Source organism: Bos indicus, chromosome 8, assembly GCF_029378745.1.
Source record: "Bos indicus isolate NIAB-ARS_2022 breed Sahiwal x Tharparkar chromosome 8, NIAB-ARS_B.indTharparkar_mat_pri_1.0, whole genome shotgun sequence".
NCBI classification, from domain to species: domain Eukaryota; kingdom Metazoa; phylum Chordata; class Mammalia; order Artiodactyla; family Bovidae; genus Bos; species Bos indicus.
The window spans coordinates 25,517,814-25,538,118 of NC_091767.1; the positions used below are offsets into that span (position 1 = coordinate 25,517,814).

At 38.5% G+C, this 20,305-nt stretch overlaps 1 protein-coding gene across 4 annotated transcripts in view; it reads right to left on the reverse strand.

Moving 5' to 3' along the window:
* ADAMTSL1 (ADAMTS like 1) overlaps positions 1-20,305 on the reverse strand; it is a 1,120,558-nt gene that overhangs the window by 245,409 nt on the left and 854,844 nt on the right. For 3 of the 4 annotated variants that reach the window (XM_070794491.1, XM_070794494.1, XM_070794495.1), the window contains 4 exons: positions 11,975-12,025; positions 6,884-7,088; positions 5,380-5,527; positions 2,826-2,910 (listed from right to left, as the gene is read on the reverse strand). In XM_070794491.1, the coding sequence (XP_070650592.1) occupies positions 2,826-2,910; positions 5,380-5,527; positions 6,884-7,088; positions 11,975-12,025 (489 nt within the window). The remainder of the gene's footprint in view (positions 1-2,825; positions 2,911-5,379; positions 5,528-6,883; positions 7,089-11,974; positions 12,026-20,305) is intronic. The other variant, XM_070794493.1, reaches the window with a different exon arrangement.

Consider the following 20,305-nt stretch of genomic DNA (forward strand, 5'->3'; position numbering starts at 1 on the left):
TCTTTGGCACTCAGCTTTCTTCACAGTCCAACTCTCACATCCATACATGACCACTGGAAAAACCATAGCCTTGACTAGATGGACCTTTGTTGGCAAAGTAATGTATCTGCTTTTCAATATGCTATCTAGGTTGGTCATAATTTTCCTTCCAAGGAGTAATCATCTTTTAATTTCATGGCTGCAGTCACCAACTGCAGTAATTTTGGAGCCCCCCAAAAATAAAGTCTGACACTGTTTCCACTGTTTCCCCATCTATTTCCCATGAAGTGATGGGACCAGATGCAATGATCTTCGTTTTCTGAATGCTGAACTTTAAGCCAACTTTTTCACTTTCCACTTTCACTTTCATCAAGAGGCTTTTTAGTTCCTCTTCACTTTCTGCCATAAGGGTGGTGTCATCTGCATATCTGAGGTGATTGATATTTCTCCTGGCAATCTTGATTCCAGCTTGTGTTTCTTCCAGCCCAGCATTTCTCATGATGTACTCTGCATAAAAGTTAAATAAGCAGGGTGACAATGTACAGCCTTGACAAACTCCTTTTCCTATTTGGTACCAGTCTGTTGTTCCATGTCCAGTTCTAACTGTTGCTTCCTGACCTGCATACAGGTTTCTCAAGAGGCAGGTCAGGTGGTCTGGTATTCCCATCTCTTTCAGAATTTTCCACAGTTTATTGTGATCCACACAGTTAAAGGCTTTGGCATAGTCAATAAAGCAGAAATAGATGTTTTTCTGGAACTCTCTTGCTTTTTCCATGATCCAGTGAATGTTGGCAATTTGATCTCTGGTTCCTCTGCCTTTTCTCAAACCAGCTTGAACGTCTGGAAGTTCATGTTTCATGAACTGCTGAAGCCTGGCTTGGAGAATTTTGAGCATTACTTTACCAGCGTGTGAGATGAGTGCAATTGTGCAGTCATTTAAGCATTCTTTGGCATTGCCTTTCTTTGGGATTGGAATGAAAACTGACCTTTTCCAGTCCTGTGGCCACTGCTGAGTTTTCCAAATTTGCTGGCATATTGGGTGAAACACTTTCATAGCATCATCTTTCAGGATTTGAAAGAGCTCAACTGGAATTCTATCACCTCCACTAGTTTTGTTCGTAGTGATGCTTTCTAAGGCCCACTTGACTTCACATTCCAGGATGTCTGGCTCTAGGTGAGTGATAACACCATCGTGATTATCTTGGTCATGAAGATCTTTTTTGTACAGTTCTTCTGTGTATTCCTGCCACCTCTTCTTAATATCTACTGCTTCTGTTAGGTCCATACCATTTCTGCCCTTAATTGAGCCCATCTTTGCATGAAATGTTCCCTTGGTATCTCTAATTTTCTTGAAGAGATCTCTAGTCTTTCCCATTCTGTTGTTTTCCTCTATTTCTTTGCGTTGATCGCTGAGGAAGATTTTCGTATCTCTTCTTGCTATTCTTTGGAACTCTACATTCAGATGTTTATATCTTTCCTTTTCTCCTTTGCTTTTCGCTTCTCTTCTTTTCACAGCTATTTTTAAGGCCTCCTCAGACAGCCATTTTGCTTTTTTGCATTTCTTTTCCATGGGGATGGTCTTGATCCCTGTCTCCTGTACAATGTCATGAACCTCCGTCCATAGTTCATCAGGCACTCTATCTATCAGATCTAGTCCCTTAAATCTATTTCTCACTTCCACTGTGTAATCATAAGGGATTTGATTTAAGTCACACCTGAATGGTCTAGTGGTTTTCCATACTTTCTTCAATTTAAGTAAAGCCTACTTAAATTTTAGTAAAGCCTACTAAATGTAAAGAGCCAACTCTTTGGAAAAGACCCTGATCCTGGGAAAGATGGAAGGCAAGAAGAGAAGCCAGTGACAGAGGATGAGATGGTTGGATGGCATCATTGACTTAATGGACATGAGTTTGAGCAAACTCAGGGAGACAGTGAAGGATAGGGAAGCCTTGCATGCTGAAGTCCATGGGGTTGCAGAGTCAGACATGACTTAGTAACTGAACAACTATATTTGGAAACCATTTGTATCCTGAACGCTATACGGTGAGCTCTTGGAAGCTCACATAACATGTCTTATGTATTAATGCATAGTACTGAGTCGAGTGCTGGTATTAAATAAACTAGATAATCATCAATTGGAGAAATTGCTTTGGACATAGATGAAATTCATCAATACAGTGCTTCCCAAAATTTTTAAAAATGATGCTGCAGAGAGGCCTATCAGTGTATTCTAGTAGATCAGTATGCAGTTATTGATCGATCAATCTGTCTCTATTCCTTGTTTTCTCTTGTGAAGCATATAGTGGTCTTACAGATTTCATGGCCCTGATCAAACTGAGCAGTTGTGTGACCACAAGCAAGTGGGGCAGAGACCTGGTATCCATCTACTACCGATCCAGCAAGAAAGGGGAAAGAAAAGCTAATGAGTTTCCTTTGCTTTCAGATATATTTCATTTACCCTTTCATTTTTGTGAGTGGCTATACTGCAAAGCTGGGAGATAAGGAGTGTAAAAAGCTGCCTAGGCTTTCACAGCAAATCTATGCTACATCATCAGATGCAGCCTGGACTTTCTTACCTTCAGCCTCTTGGCAAGAGAAAAGACAAGGTCAGATTTTGGAGAAGAGGGTAGGCACTACATTTGCATTTTCATAACTCAAAAGATTTAGAGAGCAGTCATGTTTTAGAAACGCTTTGATAAATCTCCAATCTGACAGCCCCAAAGCCTCACTCCACCCTTGGTAAGAGGAGTATACTTAGTTCAGATCCTATGAAAGCCTGGGTGAGATACCTCTTTCTTTAAACCAATCAGCATCCAAAGCCAAACAACTCATGGTTGAAAACTTACGAGGGCTCTTCTGACACAGCGGCTCCTTCTTCGAATTCTTGGGCTTGTTTGTACCATGGCAGCTTGGCCTCTACTGGAAGCTTTTCTGAGAATTCAGCACATAGAGACAAAAAAGAAGAGGTTAGAACCAATTTAGGATTTCAAGGAAATGCTATTTTCTCCTCCCCAGTTCTCAATTTTGTACTACCTAAAAGTTATGATGTTGGTAACTATAAATAATAGGTTTTCAGGTTAATTTCTGTGTATGAGTGCCCTTTATTATATTGGAGAGTGAAGTCTTTTTATTATGAAAGTTATAACTCTAGGAGCTCAAAACGTATATAAAGAATCATCAGAGTATCTTTTCACTATTTCCTCTTGAAAAGATAGAGCACTATTTACCTTTTAAAACAAAATACAGTGGATTATATTGTGATATTTTCATAAATTCTAACTTGTTTTTCTTTTGCTTTTTGGCTAACTGTGATCTATGCCATACTGTAAAAAACAAAGAAAACTGCCACTCTGAAATTCTCAAAATGTTGTTTTAGACACCTGACTCATGCAATATCCACCAGAGGTTCACTGACAATTGGAATATGAGGAACTTTGGGTCCACAAACCGTAATTTGGCTTGCTTCACATATTTATCTAGCTTTGGTCAAACAATTCAAAATAAGCTTCCTAACAACTTCCTGGAAAAAAGAAAAAAACTGTGGAGGAGAAAAATAAAAAAAATAAAGAGTTATTTTTAGTTTTTAGAAAAACTAAAAATAACTGCTCCTACATAAGTAACTGCCAAGATTTGCACTCTGACATATTTATTAGGGTCATGTATAGGCATATTTGCCTTTATAGTATGAGCCAGTGAAGCTCTATCACCATTTTATAACATATAATTATAAAGATGAAAGAAATATGTCTGTATATGCATACACCATAGAATTATATAGCATTTTAATGATGTTTAGAGAGCCAGACTCACTACCTAGTTGTGAAAACACAGATTTTACAGTTACCCACAAACTGCTTTTCTTTCTCTGAAGTGGCTGGGTAAAGACGAACAAATGAAAAATGCATTATTTTAAGCTGGGGCATCACTTTTTATCCTCTATGTACAACAACCATTTAGAAAACAAAGCCAGTGAGAAATGTAAAACTGCCCAAGCCAAAAGGATTTACTAACATTTTGAACCCAGCAAAATCGTTCCAAATATACATCCATAGTTTTATAACTAGCTCACCTCTCCAAGATAAAGGAACTCAGTCAATGAAGGTGTCTATGACAGCTTGAACCATCCCTGTTTTTCAATAATGAGCATTCAGCTTAGCATGAATAGTAGGCTTGTAATATTTTACTGTCTTTTTGAACTGACTCTGCCAGCCGTATCAGTGGCCACTGATCCTCCTATATTTGAGGAAGCTAATGATACTCAAGAGCTGAAGGTAATATTCATGGAAAACTTACAACAGGCAAGGCAGTGGGTTGTAGACATCAATAGATTTATTCCAATTTTCCTTTCAAATTATGATTCTGGAATCCAGTTTCATGTTAATTTTTAATTTTAAAGCTTTCAATATAAAAAGCAACAACTTTTTGTTGTTGTTTTATGAGTATGAGGTAAGAAGGCTGAGCGCCAAAGAATTGATGCTTTTGAACTGTGGTGTTGGAGAAGACTCTTGAGAGTCCCTTGGACTGCAAGGAGATCCAACCAGTCCATTCTGAAGGAGATCAGCCCTGGGATTTCTTTGGAGGAATGATGCTAAAGCTGAAACTCCAGTACTTTGGCCACCTCATGCCAAGTATTGACTCATTGGAAAAGACTCTGATGCTGGGAGGGATTGGGGGCAGGAGGAGAAGGGGACGACAGAGGATGAGATGGCTGGATGGCATCACTGACTCGATGGACGTGAGTCTCAGTGAACTCTGGGAGTTGGTGATAGACAGGGAGGCCTGGCATGCTGCGATTCATGGGTCGCAAAGAGTCGGACACGACTGAGCGACTGATCTGATCTGATGGTATATTTCATGCTTAGCCAAGCAGACAGTTTGGATTCACTGTTTTTTTTTTAAACTGAGGTGCAGTTAATTTACAATATTGTATCAGTTTCAAGTATATAGCAAGGTGATTCAATGATATACATACATACATTTATGTATATATATACCCACATTTATTGCTTAATTGATTTAAGCCCTCTCCCTTTTTTACTTGATCAATCTTACTGCTTTGTTTTTAATAGCAAGCAATGTGAATAGTAAATCACACATATACTTCTGTAATATCTTTATAATATCTCACTTCAAGTAGATCTGATTTTTTTTTAGCAGCAGTCTTCCATTAATTTTCTGACTCAGGAGAGAATTCCATCAATACATAGTGCTTAAAACAATTTGCAAGCAAAACTATTGGAAAGACTTGTAGAAATAGTTAAGTCCATTTAGTAGAGTCTAAGTTACAAAGGATAGTTATAAAGAACACTTGGGATACTTAAAAATATTCCAAGGAATTGAAAACAGCAGTGAATACACACGGCCATGACAAGATTGGTTACAGAGCCCCTGTCAAGTTACCTTTGGGTTTATAGCAGGGAGTGGGTATGACGCATTCCTCTTTTATGTGGGGCTTGGTTTTGGGGCTACAGCCTCCGGTGTGCACTTCCCGATGGTCGATGCAGAGGACCACACGGTACCTGAGGCCCTGGCCACACGTCACTGTGCACTGGAAGGAGAACGCAAGAAAGCAGACTCATAGGCAAAGCCTTGTTTACTGTTCCTCACATCCCACCTGAGACTCTTTAAAGGGCTGCTTTTACAGAAGGGCTCCTGGTGGCTTTATACCACTTCTTACTAGTCATGGGATCTTTGTTCTATTTGGCTATTTCGGGGTGAAGGCGGCTGAATTTTAAATCATTTGCAATTTCTTCACTTTGGATTAGTCAGTTAGCCTTTCTTAAGCACACAGTATGTGCAAAGTCCCAAACCAAGCAGTGAAGAGAAGGAGGAAAGAAATGATAGAGTGTGCCCGATTTTTGATTACCAAGACTGCATGTTAATTTTATTCAGTCATTTTGCTAATGATTGTTAGGTCTCAAGTATGAAAAATGCCAGTTCCCACGTGGACATTAAATTTTTTAAATTTCCATCATAGCTAATTTATATTGCAGCATGGCTGATCCAACTGATAACCATGGCATGGAAAAATGATGAAAGGAACTAATTCAAGGGCCAGATGTAGACAGCACCTTCACCTACATGCCTGGGAGCAAGTCTAGATAGAAAAAGACATCACAGCTCTAATCTGCAGCCACAAAGCCACAAGGCCATGTGAGTAACCTGTGGCCATCTCTGTGGCCAAGGACACATCTTTCCATCTCACCTTTCCATCTCCTTTGCCACTTCGCACCGTTTGACACTAGAATCCAGGAGCCCCCCAATTAATGTTTTATGTTTAAGCTGCTGCAGTGTCTTTCCTAACATCTAGACTATTTTTGTTTTAGTTAATCCTCCTTCACCTCCATTCTAAGTACATTGCTATTTTCATCTTTTTTTCTCAATAAATAATAGACATAGTTTTCATCTTAATCCACTGAAGACACTTTTTTGGACATAGACAAAGTATAAGAAACAAAAAATGAAATCAAACTTTTGGTCTGCTGTGCTCAACCATCAGAACAGCTTACACAACTTCAAGCTCATTCAGCCTCAGCTACTCATGGCAGACCTTTGCCTCCCCTTGTTACTTAAGAGAACATTATGGGGAGTGATAGTGGCTTCTTGAAGTCACTTGAAGAAAAAGATGTGTGTGTATATGCATGCATGCTAAATATACATATACATACATATATATATATATATATATATATATATATATTTTTTTTTTTTTTACTTTTCCTACTCATTTACTTTTGGCTGTACTTGATTTGGGGTAAGCCTACTCCAGGGTCTATACAGGTAGGCATCTAGATGCCTCAGATGGAGAAGTGGGGAGGTGGACAGAGTAGCTGGTGGGGTGATGATGCGGAGAGGGAAGAATGGACTTACTCTCCTAATGAACAAAAAAAGAAGTCACAGTTACCGGAGACCACTCCTGTGCCAGCCATTTAGGGCAGTCAAAAATGTTGCAGGGCTGCACGGTGGGCATCTTAGGGGTATACATGCATTTCCACTCTTCCGCTGAGCTGACATGCCCCTGGATGTCCTCCTCCACACAGGAAACTGCCCGGCTCTGGATGCCCCCCCCACATGAGGAGGAGCACGCGGTCCATGGGGTGGCCTCCCACCTACAGAAGCAAGGGGAGTCATCAGGGCAAACTCGCACACTGCCCACCTCCTCCGTGAGCTTTCCCACCACTCCCTCCCCAGTACCCATCAGGGCAATAGGTTCTGAGAGGCTGAGCTCTAGAGAACCAAAAGCCAGTGATTGCCCAAAGTCTGCTGAGTCAGAGAGGATTCAATGCTGGCAAAAGTGTTCTGTCAACCTTGAAGCTCTACACAAATGTAAGAAATTACTCTGAGAACTGTCTACAAGGCCTTCTGTGGGGACCATCACTTACTCAAAAGAGGGCTATTCAGTACTTTTCCTTATGGTTTCAATATATATTCTCTCTGTATGTGTATTTGTGTGTGTGTATGTGTATATATGTATAATATTTATATTATTTTATATTTTATAAATATATATTTGCATCTATCCAACATCTATGTGTCTAAATATCTATCTTAAGACTAAAATTGGTTAATCAATTAACTCTAATAGTTTTTACCTGAGCTAATATTCTCACTTTCAGTGTAATACTTCATTACTTAGCTTCTGGGTACTTTTACTTGAGGAGCTCATGAAAGATCAAGGTAAACTAAACACCCTTTCTCCCTTGGTTCTACGGTCATCAACTTTGGGACTGCATGGATTCAGTATAATTCTGATGTTCAAACTGTATCATCATTAAGGAGCCAAAGTGTCAATATAGGTGTTACCTATGTGTTCCCTAGTTGCTGGGGTGAGGTACTGACAGTCAGCACTCCTCCAATCAAGAACTCCTGGAACTACGAAAAGTTTGGCTTTGGTTCAAAAGCTCATGGCATTGGAATCTACGTATTCAGTGAAGTAAGGGGAAAAATAACAATGTTGTCAATGGCATTTAAGAGAATTTCACTGACTTTTCAATTCTCTCTACAGCTTGATGCATTTGAGACAAGAGGCAGAGAGATATCTTTGCCTGATTCTTCTTGGAGGTTTAGAGAATGTCAAATTTGTAAGAACAGAAACGCAGGGGCTAGTTTTTCTTTCTTGCCTATCTAGTCTGCTTGTTTATGAGGACTGCTAAGGAACTCTAAGAATTTCTCTTAAAATTATGAGAGATACCATTTTAATGAGAGAGAAATAAAATGTCAGCAAGTTGATCCACTTGAATAGTTAAATCTAAAAACACTGCACAGGCATGCCGTGGAGATGTGAACTACCCTTTACATGGGATTTCATGTGTGTTGTGAGCCTGATTTCTCTTTTGCATGAGCCTGGATAACATGTTTCCCACTTACAGAGAATTTTCCTCCACAATTCTCTGTACTGTTCAAGTCTAGGCAACAACTGTTATCTTCACTGCCAACAGCCCATACATGCTGCCAAATACAATATTTTCCTTTGTATATTTCCCCAGGAGACACAGAAGAAAATGTTATTATGGGGAAACTGAGGCCCTCTGGTTAGTCCTTTGGAGAATCTCTGTTCCCATTCAAGAGAAGGAAGCAGCTCTGTAGAGTTTCTCTTCCAAAAGGGTGAGACCAATTCTCATTTGTCTCCATGTAAATCTCTGGAGAGCTGGAAGTGGATAACAGGTCTGATTCAGACTAAAATTAAGCTGAACATATAAGTATCAATTCACATTAGACTCACATTGACAGTGAACTGGGAATATGCTTTTGAATGGGCATTTAATCTCTTAAAACATTAAGATGCCATAAAAAGAGCACATTTCCTAATTGGTACTCTAACATCCCTAAAGTTGACCCTTCTGAAGAGAGAGTGATTAATTTCTGTCTCAACACTTGGACCTGATCCATGGTGTAATTTCATAAACAGTAATAAGTATCCTTTTCATTGTCAGTGATCATGGAAAGACAAATGATGTGAATATTATTCCAGGTATTTATAGTATGGTTCCAGGATTAACTATAGTTCTACATGTGAAAAACTATAATGCGGATCCTTGCATAATAATAGGATTATGTGGAATTTCAAAGCAAAACATCTTTGTTCTTTAAAGAAAGTATAACAAAAGCTCAGAGAGGACATCAGTTAGGATATCTCAAAACAGGGACCAGGTAAATATTTGGAAAATATATATATATATCCAAGAATCTTGCCCTAGAAGAATAACAGATGAGGTCATATATTTTAACTCCTTTTTAAAGTCCATTGTGTATTTAGTTTAAGAAATTCTCAAAATTAATGATTACGTGGAAAAATTGCAAATATTAATTATAAATTAAAGATAATTCATCAGACTGTGTTCTTAAATTATATTCAGATATGATTATAGTCAAAGACTGAAAGCAAGAAAAAACAATTAAAAATTCATTCACTGTGTTTTGTATCTATACTTGTGGTCTTAAACACATTGAAATAATTTCAGTATGCAGTCTTGATCAGTAAGTAGCTGCCCTCTGAGAAACATTTTGAGTCTTTATTCTTCTTAAGAAAGAAGAATATCCATAGAAATATTCATAGAAATAGCTTCCATTTACTAAGGCTTTATCACTAAAGCAGAATATCTAACTTCAGAATTAATTTAGTAACAGAAGTGCATGGGCTAAGAAATATAGTCTGTCGTCTAGTTGTCTTTTCCCATTGTGATGCATGGACAGGCCAAAGTGTGCATAAGACAGGGTGCAAGCAAACATCAAGCATGTTCATCTCAATCTGTCACTAAGAATACATCTTCAGGCACTTGGGGGACATCCGAATATATAAGAAATCAAGTTTAACCTAGGACAGGCATTAGTCACACCAGAGAAATATAAACAGGAGAGATCATAGACATGAAAGAAATTGAGGAGTACCATTACAGGACAAACATCAACTTGATGTTCTTACCCCTGACACTCAACTATGCCTTTATCTCGAATCACATGGCCTTTGCACAGCCAGATACATGTGTCCTATGAATACTTACTTTACAGATATGGGGGTTGAAATCAAAGAAATTTTGGTTCAGTTAAATTGATATTTCTCTGTTTTCATTCCATTTTTTTTTTTTTTTTTCATGTTTGGTTCTGGATCAAACCAGCAAAAGGATACAACAGTAGCATTCTAAAGTCATTTATTGTCTTTATCAATATAGGCATAGGAAAAAGGGAGGGAGCTGATGAATGAAGTAACTCTTCAGTGAAAAACATTTAAAAAAAATCCCTAAGCAATTATACATAGCATTAACCAAGTGCCCCCTTTCTTTACGCCACCATTAAAATGGTGAAAAGTAAGTTTCATGCCAGTCACTGGCAGTATCTAAGTAGAGCCTGGATAACACTTACATTGGTTTATATGTGTGTGCGTGTGTATGTACGCTGCTGCTGCTTAGTCTCTCAGTCGTGTCTGACTCTTTGTGACCCTATGAAGTGTAGCCTGCCAGGCTCCTCTGTCCATGGGATTCTCTAAGCAAGAATACTGGAGTGGGTTGCCATGCCCTCCTTTAGAGGATCTTCCTGATCCAGGGATCAAACCCCAGTCTCCTGCATTGCAGGCAGAATCTTTATTGCTGAGACACCAGGGAAGCCCATGTACATGTGTGTGTATACATATATGTATATATACACACATACATATATTGGAATGCATCTACAGTGAGTGGTGAAAGTTGCTCAGTTGTGTCAGACTCCTTGTGATCCCATGGACTATACAGTCCACGGAATTCTCCAGGCCAGAATACTGGAGTGGGTAGACTTTCCCTTCTCCAGAGGACCTTCCTGAACCAGGAATTGAACCAGGGTCTCCTGCATTGCAGGAAGATTCTTTATCAACTGAGCTATGAGGGAAGCATCTGCAGTAAATACACATTCATGCCTATTTGTGTAAATATATGTGTTTATACATGTGTGCTGAGTGGATGTGAAGAGTGGGAGAATGAAGCATCATTGGGCAGCTGAACTAAAAAACCTCAAGGTCCCCTTTTTGTACTTCAATTCAAATTATTTGAAGATTTTCAATCAAACTTTGCTTTATTTTACAGTTCCAAATATAATTATTTTGGGGGCTTTGCTTAGTTTGAGATGGAACAAACCACCATGGATTATTTCCAACTATTTGTGATCTGATTTAAACCTTGGGTTCTAAACAGCAGCTAACTCTCTGAAGTCCCAGTGAGTGAGGACAACAGAGCAAAGGTCTTGCTTAGCACAGAGGTGGCTTCAAACCCAAGTCTAATTTCTGCTCTCTGGGGGGCTGTTTCTAAGGTGGCAGGCGATATGCTCAGTAGCTAGCATGGTTTTCAGCTTCTCCAGTTTTCTTATAAATATATTAATAAAGAGAATAAGTTCTTTGAAAAGTTTCTCAGTCACTTTAACGATATTTTCTAGTTTTAGAAAATACTGTACTTTAAAAAAGCAATGCAGTACCTGGAATATTCTGTTTTGGAAAATAACAAAACTCCCCTCCCCATCAAATGTTATGAACAATAAAGATATGAAAAAACTGCCTTTTTGTATTTAATGATAATTTCTCTGGAACAAAAAGAAGGATATTCAAAGCCCCTATGCAGAGTAATACCACATCTGGAATTTCACATTTGCGGTATTTGGATAATAATTCAGGCAGTGTTTGTTTAACAGTTAGCAACAGTGCTTTAATGACTAGGGTCCTATTGCAGAGGAAACACAGAAAAGGACAAAGGGAGTGAAAGAAAGACATAACATAAACCCATACACTGTATCTAATCAGAGTGAATTACTGTGTCCACTGCAATGTAATCCAATCCTATCTTAAAACGGTTTTTGAATGACAAGCTTACAGTCTGAGCAGACCAGTGTTATTCAAAAGCAAAGTTCAGGAGGGATTGCAAACTGTACTATCTACCATCTTATTTTTTTACAGAAAAACACAAAATCTAGTATATATATAAGAAGCAGAAGACTGAGTTACTAATTCTAGCATCAGGATGATTGATTTACGTACCGAGGAAGGGGATGGTAGATGTCATAGGGCATGATCTGCTTGTATCCGTCACTGTTAGGAACAATAATGCCAACCCTCTGAGTAGAAGGTACACACAATAAAATAAACACTAAATGATTACATTAAACAATTTTTTAGACAAATGCAAAATAACATTAATAAATTGTCTCTAAAAAAACAACACTAAAACAGTTCAATATCTTTATGCTAGCATCCATTTGAGGATGGGGCAAGTTCTTTGACAGGGCACCGTTTACTATAATTAGTTCTCTGATCCAAGCAGGAAATACCAGGGGAAAGGGTGGTGGCAAGAAAACTTGGCACCTCATCATTAACTATGACACAATAAGCTTGTAAATGTTCTTTAATCCCCCCAATTATACATCCTATGAGGTCATTATGATCATCATTATTAATGTTACTTCCAGATGCTCACCAAGCAATTTTATAGTTACTGTCTTGCTCCTGATGAAAGAGAGCTATATGTAAGAGTATGTACCTGGGGACTGACAATACTACGTACCGTGCATTAGCAAATAGGTAATGCACTTTTGGCAGATCTAAGGACCTGAGTAAAATCTGGAGAGCAGCCACTTGGTTATATTAAAAAGGGAAGGGGAACGAGTGAACACAGTAGGCAACTATCAACAAAAGCACATTACCTACCAAAACAAAGGTAGGGCAGTTAAAATGAGATAATAAAGATGAAACATCTTTTTTGGTGGTCTATAAAATGTGATATGGTGTTAACTGGTGGTGGTTGTGATTGTTTTGACTGTTGTTAGTATATCTGGTGCCCTGGGAAACCTGTGAGATTTAAAGATAAAGACTAAAGAAGCCAGAAGAAATGATATTTTAGGCTATATGGCTAATGGATTCACAAGATATGATATTATAGGCTATGTGGGAGTCCTCAGAGGCCTTTAGGACTCTAATAAAGTACACGAACCTACCTCACTGATTGCAAGTAAAGCCTCCAATTGACAAGACTTTCTTCTTGCTGGGCCCCCTAACTTGTGGGAGATTTATGACTCGTGAATCTCAGATAAAAGGGCTAGAACTCTCTATCAAGAGTGGGAGACTGAGCTCAATCCGTGGATGTCATGTATTTGCTGGGGCAAAGCATGGTAGGTCGTGAGCACTTATTTTACAACTGGCAAATGATAGCAACTTCCTCTTCTGAAAACTGAAGGAACTCACGTATTCTAATCTGGGATGAATGGGTGAGTATATATTTATATATCCATATTCAGTAAAATGTTTATGTAAAAATGAACACATTAAGACTCACTTTGATCTTATGCTCTGATACAGAATGATATAGCATGTGATTTTAATATGGCTAGCAAATCTAAGCTTTTGGGTAGAAACAGTGAGCTAGGTGTACTATGGAACAGAAGGAAAAAAAATAGTACTGGCTGGACCTCATGACAGATAAGAAGGAAAGACGGAGTAATAAAAAGGGTAGTTCCTGGAGAAATTACTAAAAGGTAAGGGAAAATTAAGTTTGAGAGAAAATGGGAAACAAATCTTTGAATGTAGATTTCTCAAGAAGTACAAACATTGGAGAACTAATTTAGTTATCTCACATGACTGAGTTTTCTTTAGTTGATTTGAATGACTAAAGGTATTCACTTGTATGATTAAATTTTCATGGTACATGTATGTGCGCTACCCTTCAGTAACAATGTTCATGAAAATGAATGATGCCTTTAGAGGAAGCTCAAAATTGCGCGACTCTTAACGAACACAAGAATGGGATGAATATTATTAACATTAAACTTTTCTCCATGTTTTTCCAAGATACAGAAACATCCTATTCGTTTTGGTCTTATTTTGACAAGAAATCAGATATGAAAGGTAACTCCTGTCTTTTGTTAGGATCATGTGATCATGTCCCAGTAATTCTGCCTAATCATTAAGGAAAATTTTTTTCTAAAAGAACTGTTTTTGATAGAATTCCAACCTTCCAAAGTTCTTCTACTAACCGAGGTCTGATAGTAGATAATTAAGGACTGCATAGAACTGACTTTGCAGTTATATTTTTGCTAACCCTAGTATCTTTTCTCATGCCTATATCCAGATCTAAATGCAGAAACGTATATGGCAGCCTTCTTTCCTGGAAAGATTTATAGTTATGATTTGTCATTCTGAATATTAGAATGAACTGTTGCAGATCTCTGCCAACTGATTTATTTGCTGATGATATTTAAAATGGAAGTACTAATATTGAAGGAGACAGGCTAGAAGAAAAGAAGGGGAAAAAAGAGGGAGTTATAGAATTCAAGATGTTGGGCTTCGCATTGGACTGATTTAGAAATTATGTTTCTGTTTGAACAAGAAGCTTTAAATCTGGATTCAGCAAAACTATAGCTATATTTGTCTTTCTATGGCATAGGTCATGGTGAAGACTCATAAAATCACTCCATGGCACCTGTGAAAACAGAAAGATATCAAAACAATGGTACTCTGTCCAGTCCTGTTGATGCATATTCATGTGCATGGGCTCCGCTCTCTCTTGGGGTTTATGCCATGGCCCTGGCCTTTCACCACACTGTCACAGAGGGCCAGGCAGTGCTGCCTAAACTCTACTTTCTATTGCTCACTCTTAAGGCACTTTATCTTTCTCTTAGACAAAGTGTACCTACTGAAGAATGATGAAAAAGAACGTCATTTAGGGACTCTAAGAAGTTCTTCTTTCCATGCTTAGGTCTTGCTTTGCGTGTGCATGTGTGTGCATGCATGTGTATGTATGTATTCAGACATGTGTCTGAATATAGGAGGGGATGGGGAAGGAGGCAAAAATAATTTAAAAAATGATCATAAGGGAAAATAGAATGAATAGTTGGTTTGGGGGTAAAATGATTCATTCTCCATTGCCTTCACTATTCTGACTGCTCATGTAATTTCTATGTAGGACAGTGACCCAATTCCACCTAAAGTCTCCCACATCAGGGGTCATGATGGGAAGAAGAGAAGATGAGATGAAGAAGGGGTCACCATGAACTCATGTGGTATAAGTAGAAGAAAGACTCGCACATCATCCTCTCATAGCTCGTGTCCAGTGACACTAGAATGCTCCCTGTCATGACAAATTTATAGAAAGAAATAGTATGCAGTATATAACATGAAGCCTTTTGAACCATTTTTTAATGACATGGAAAATGTTCAAATGCAATGTCAACTGAAAAAATCCAGTACAAAATAGAATAGACAATGTAATCCACAATACAAAGAAAACTCATGTATATATTGTCTATATAATCATTTTTGTAAAGTCTATATATATGTGTATGTATGTGCGTACAAATATATTAGAAAAGGACTGAAAGCAGTTGTTAGTTCCTGGTGTTTAGATTAAGGGTTTTTTTTTCCCTTTCTTCCTTTTTATGCTTGTCTATCTTCAGGAATTAGAACATTTAAGTAAAACAAAATTCAACTCTGAGAAAGAAAAAGACAGAAACATTTGAAAGCATGATCTAAATGGATGAAATGAGGCTGTCATCTCAATTCCCACATATCATTTAAAGATGATTGAGTCTGTGTCCTGAAACCATCTCAGGAGCTATTTTAGGACAATATCCTTGACTTTAAAAATCAAGCCATATTCAGGCTCACACTACTCAGGTGTGAAATTTACTTATTGTGATAAATCTTTCTTTCCAAGAAAAGCCCTAATATAACTATTAATTCCACGAGCATCTAATTTGCCAGGTTCTGGGCTCTTCTGGAAAAGAATCATAAGGAGCCGCTTTCATGGCTGCAACACTCCCTTTCAATGCATCTCTCACAACCTCTTGCCTCTTCTCTGGGGCCGCAGAGCCTCATTTCTGACATTCTGACAGCTGGCTGTGCTCTCAGTTTGTCAAACTCATCGTTTTCAGACAATTCATTATCTTCCCCTGCAAAGTGTCTCTTCTCCTGTGGTCACTGTTACTGTTCAGAACACTGCCCTTCTCCCATCCACCCTGGCTGGGCAATATGGGTCATCGTTTCTTCCTCTCTTTCCCATGTTCCCTACAGACACTGAGTTCTTCCAGTTGTGATGTCTGCCAAATGTATCTCTCTGACGTGAATCTAGGCCCCTTTGCATTATCCTCCTAACAGATCTCTCTGCCTGCAGGCACTGCCTGCTCCAATCCAGCTCACTATTGTCATAGCAACAGATACTTTACTTCCCAGTGATGTCCATAACACCTGGTGAAATCAAGTGCTACCTCTTCTAAAGCCTGTCCTTATGTTTCCTCTCAACATCTAGCCAGACAATTTTCTCTTCCTTTTTTAAACACCCATAGCACAAGCTCCCCTCATCACTTCTAACTGCCTACTAACTTTTAACCATGTAAACATTTTCTTTCGTTTAACACCATGGGACAAAATCCATATTGGTTCTTTTTTTTTTAATTTAATTTTATTTTTTAACTTTACAATATTGTATTGGACTCCATATTGGTTCTTTACTCTATCTTTTAACACAGTTCTCTGCACAGAGGCAGTTAGTAAATAATCAGCCAATGAAATCATGCCATTGACATGCATACATAAAAGCAAGCAATACAACTACCATCCTGAATGAAAGAAAGCAAATGAACAAGGTTAAAGAAACTCCTAAACAAGCTGCACTAAAGATGCCGCACGTCTCTAGTCCCACTCCTTGTTTTTTGCTAGCTCTGCCATCTGTGTTAAGGGCAGACTATTTTAGAGACTGCTTTGGCTGCTCTGCAGGCAGGGGTGACTGGGTGACCTGGGACAGAGGAAGACAGTTGAATGGCAATTGTGTTTCTAAGCTGCTTGGCTAAACTCTACATCTTTTCTGTTGGGCATCTCCCAGAAACAGCCATGACGGTTTTTAAAACAATCTTCTCTTCCCTGTTTGTCTCATGTGTCTTTTCAGAGAGCATGCTGTTTCGTAACTGTTCAACTCAACTTCCCCTGGGCAGTGTTGTGGTCCAGATTCTGGTTGACTTGAACTTGCCATGGTACCAAGCACAGAACTTGGCACAGGATTGGTACTCAGTAAAAAGATGAATGAAATTGTGGGTGGTGGGAACAGTTCTGGCACAGAAGAGAGTAATCTCTCAACAACTACAAGGCAACAGAAACCAATCTCTTCCTAAGCAACTGTTTATAATGGGGGAGGAGAAAAGCAATAAAAAGTTGGAAGAGACTCAAGCATCTGCTTTCTCATGAGTGGCAGAATACAAAATAGCATGGTGTAATGAGGACAGGGGCCCCCTGAGGAACTGGGAGATACAAGCTCTGTTCTCTACTCGGCTAATTCTCTTTCTGAGTGACTTTTGAGTGCATTACGTTTGGACTTTTGCATTGGTTTTCTGCAAAATCTAAGTATTGTATGAAATCAGGAGCTTTATGATGAAGAACGAGTGCCTGGAAACCTATCTCATGGAACTCTATCTTATCTGTCCCGTTTGTACTGGCTGCTGAGGACAGAATTCAGAGTTCTGTGGTCCACAGACTGAAAACCACTAAACTAGGTACTCAACTCAAAAGCTCTCCTATTTGAAATTTGGTTACTTTATGAAACCCTGCAGGTTTCCCTGTCATTTAGAGAGGCAAATTAGGATCTAGAAAACAAGGAAACATTCTATAAATAGGTTAAAAACTTTTTTCAACATGGTACCTACCACATGGTAACATGGTACCTATCAACATTCATTTATCTTTAAGAACCAGACCAAAAGAACCCTGCTTCACTGTCCAGGATTTGAAAACATTTTAAACATATATATTCATTTCTTGCTATAGGACCAACTAATGGAGAGTTTTTGATCATTTGATCCAAAATATCATAATTTCCTCACAACTATATTTCCATGGTTAAATGTTCTTGATATCAATGAATGTAATTTCAGAATTGCTTTTAAATAAATGGGACTAATATTTCCCTGGGCTTTGTTTAGCTCTTCTCATACTGACCTAAGTGATTTGCTAATTGTTTGATTTGAGTAAACATCAGTATTTACACTTACACAAAAGAGGCTTGCTTAATCGGCATATGTGGTCAATTCAAAGATCCAGGGCACCAAGTTTTGCACTGATATGGTTGGCAGTGCTGTGCTGGCTGTGGAGGTCTATAGTGGGCTTAAACCAGATCTTATGGGTTGCCGAAGGCATCCTGCAACACCAGCAATTGGGTGATCAGAGTTCATGTAATACAGGAGGTTCTCTGGATTAGGTTCATGATTCAGCTTTTCTTTGCCCACCCTGACTTGGAGCAGGTCTCATAATCTCTTTGGGCTTTAGTTTTTTGTCTGTAAATACAGATGATTATCTCTGTCTTACTGACCTCCTAGAGAAGGTATAACTGAACAGAGTTAAAGGATGTGAAAGCACTGTAGAAACTTCAAGTAGAAGTAACATTGGCAAGAAGCCATTTTATAGGATTGGTTCTCAGTAACGATAACTGAATTTTGTTGAGTGCTTGGCATCCTGCAAGGAGCTTTACATGCATCATCCTATTTACTCCTTATAGTTACTCTATGACAGGAATACTACATTCATTTGACAGATGGCAAAGCTAAGGCCTAGGGAAATTCAGTAAAGTTAGTAAAGCCAAACTGATAGATTGAAGTTAAAAATGAGAAGGATGATAATACCTGTTCTATTCACTCACAAATTAATTAAAAGAACTCCATAAATAATTATTCTTTACATATACAAAGTGATCATTATTATTAGTGATGAGCTGGCTCGGTGGAATAACTGAATTGTCCCAATAAATGAGTTAGAGCTGATTGCCTGGATTCTCTGATGATGGATATGAGGTCTATAAACCTGGGATGGGTATGACGATGCTGTGTAAACAGCAACAGAATTCTGCTTTATTTATCTCATCCTAAATGCATGAAAGTGCAAATGAGATTTTACAATGGTATTTTTTTATTGCTCATTCATGAGGTTGAGAGAAAAGAAGGAAGTTATCACTTCTCTAGATAATTTGCCTATTTTAATAAAACAAGAGCTTTGTGACTAGGAAAACATTTCATGATACTTTAACTGCTTACTGAATAAACCACTTTTTAGCTCTTACACTGAGTTCTTCCGTTTTGGAGATAGACAAGGTATAAACCCCATGAAGATTAAAAGGCAATGTCTCACAGATGGTTAAGTGGTTGAGTGGAGATTTTAGATAATGACACATTGAGATTTTAGGAGTTGCTAATTATCTTAATTTCTCGGGGTCATATTTATTAAAAAATCTGATAAATATGAATTGCTTTCATGAAGCTATTTCCTAGGAATTTGTACTTTTTGTTGCTAAAACAACAACAGAGGATTATCTTTATAGCCCCATATACAATTTTAGAGTTCCAACTCCTATCATGGAGGAGAAAGCTGATTTTTTGGTGAGTTTAGGAGTTTCTCTGAAGTAACATCAATATTATCATAACTGTGATCTTAGTCATAATAGCTGCGGCCACTAATATTTATTGAGTGCTTATCATGTGTCAGGCACTCTGCTAAGCTCTTTAAAAGTATTACACCATTTATTCCTCATGACAACTCTATGAGGTAAGTAGCTATTATTCTTACTTCAGAGGATGAGAAAACTGAGGCTTAGCGAGAACAAGTAATTCGCCAAAGGCTACTCAAACCAGTAAGTGACAGAACCAGGATCTCAAGCCAAGCTGTGTCGCTCCAGAGCTGCCTTCCTAGTCGCCATGGTACCGTAATGACCACTGTATCGCCACTGGACTAGTCAGTCACCAAGCGAGTGTGACTGGGTTTTACACGTCCACTGCACACACTGCCACTCACCATGCAGATTTCTCTTGCCTCAGGATTTCAGTTGCATTAGGATTCAGTTCTGAGCTTTTGTTCACACTTTGGTCCATGGCCAGGGGTGGCTTATGCAATGTGCTGTCAAATTAAGTGGAGCTGGACAAAAAAGTCCACTTGAACTCACCAAGAACTGCAACTTGGGGTATACAAGTTTGGGCATTTGCTTAGGACTGTTGCTCTGAATTCCTTGAGGGGAGGGAGAATCTGGATGTAGTTTCAGCAAAAACCAGATTTGTTTGCTAATGACTGTGACCATGATAGTGTGATGAGTGAGAGCAGTTTTCGCTTGAACGACCCTTGCCAATTTAAGCCCCTTCATTACTGCCTTGGAGAGAAAAGCAGAAGTCTGTGCCAAAAAAAAAAAAAAAAAAAATCTGAAAAGGTGGTTCTCTGATCTTCTCACAAACAATGTCTTGCACAATTTCCCCCAGACAGCCTTAACAGTCTCACCAGTCTCCTAGACTGAGATATGTATGGCCAAATGTAGCTTTTTTTTTTTTTTACACTGAAAGATACTCAGAAAACATA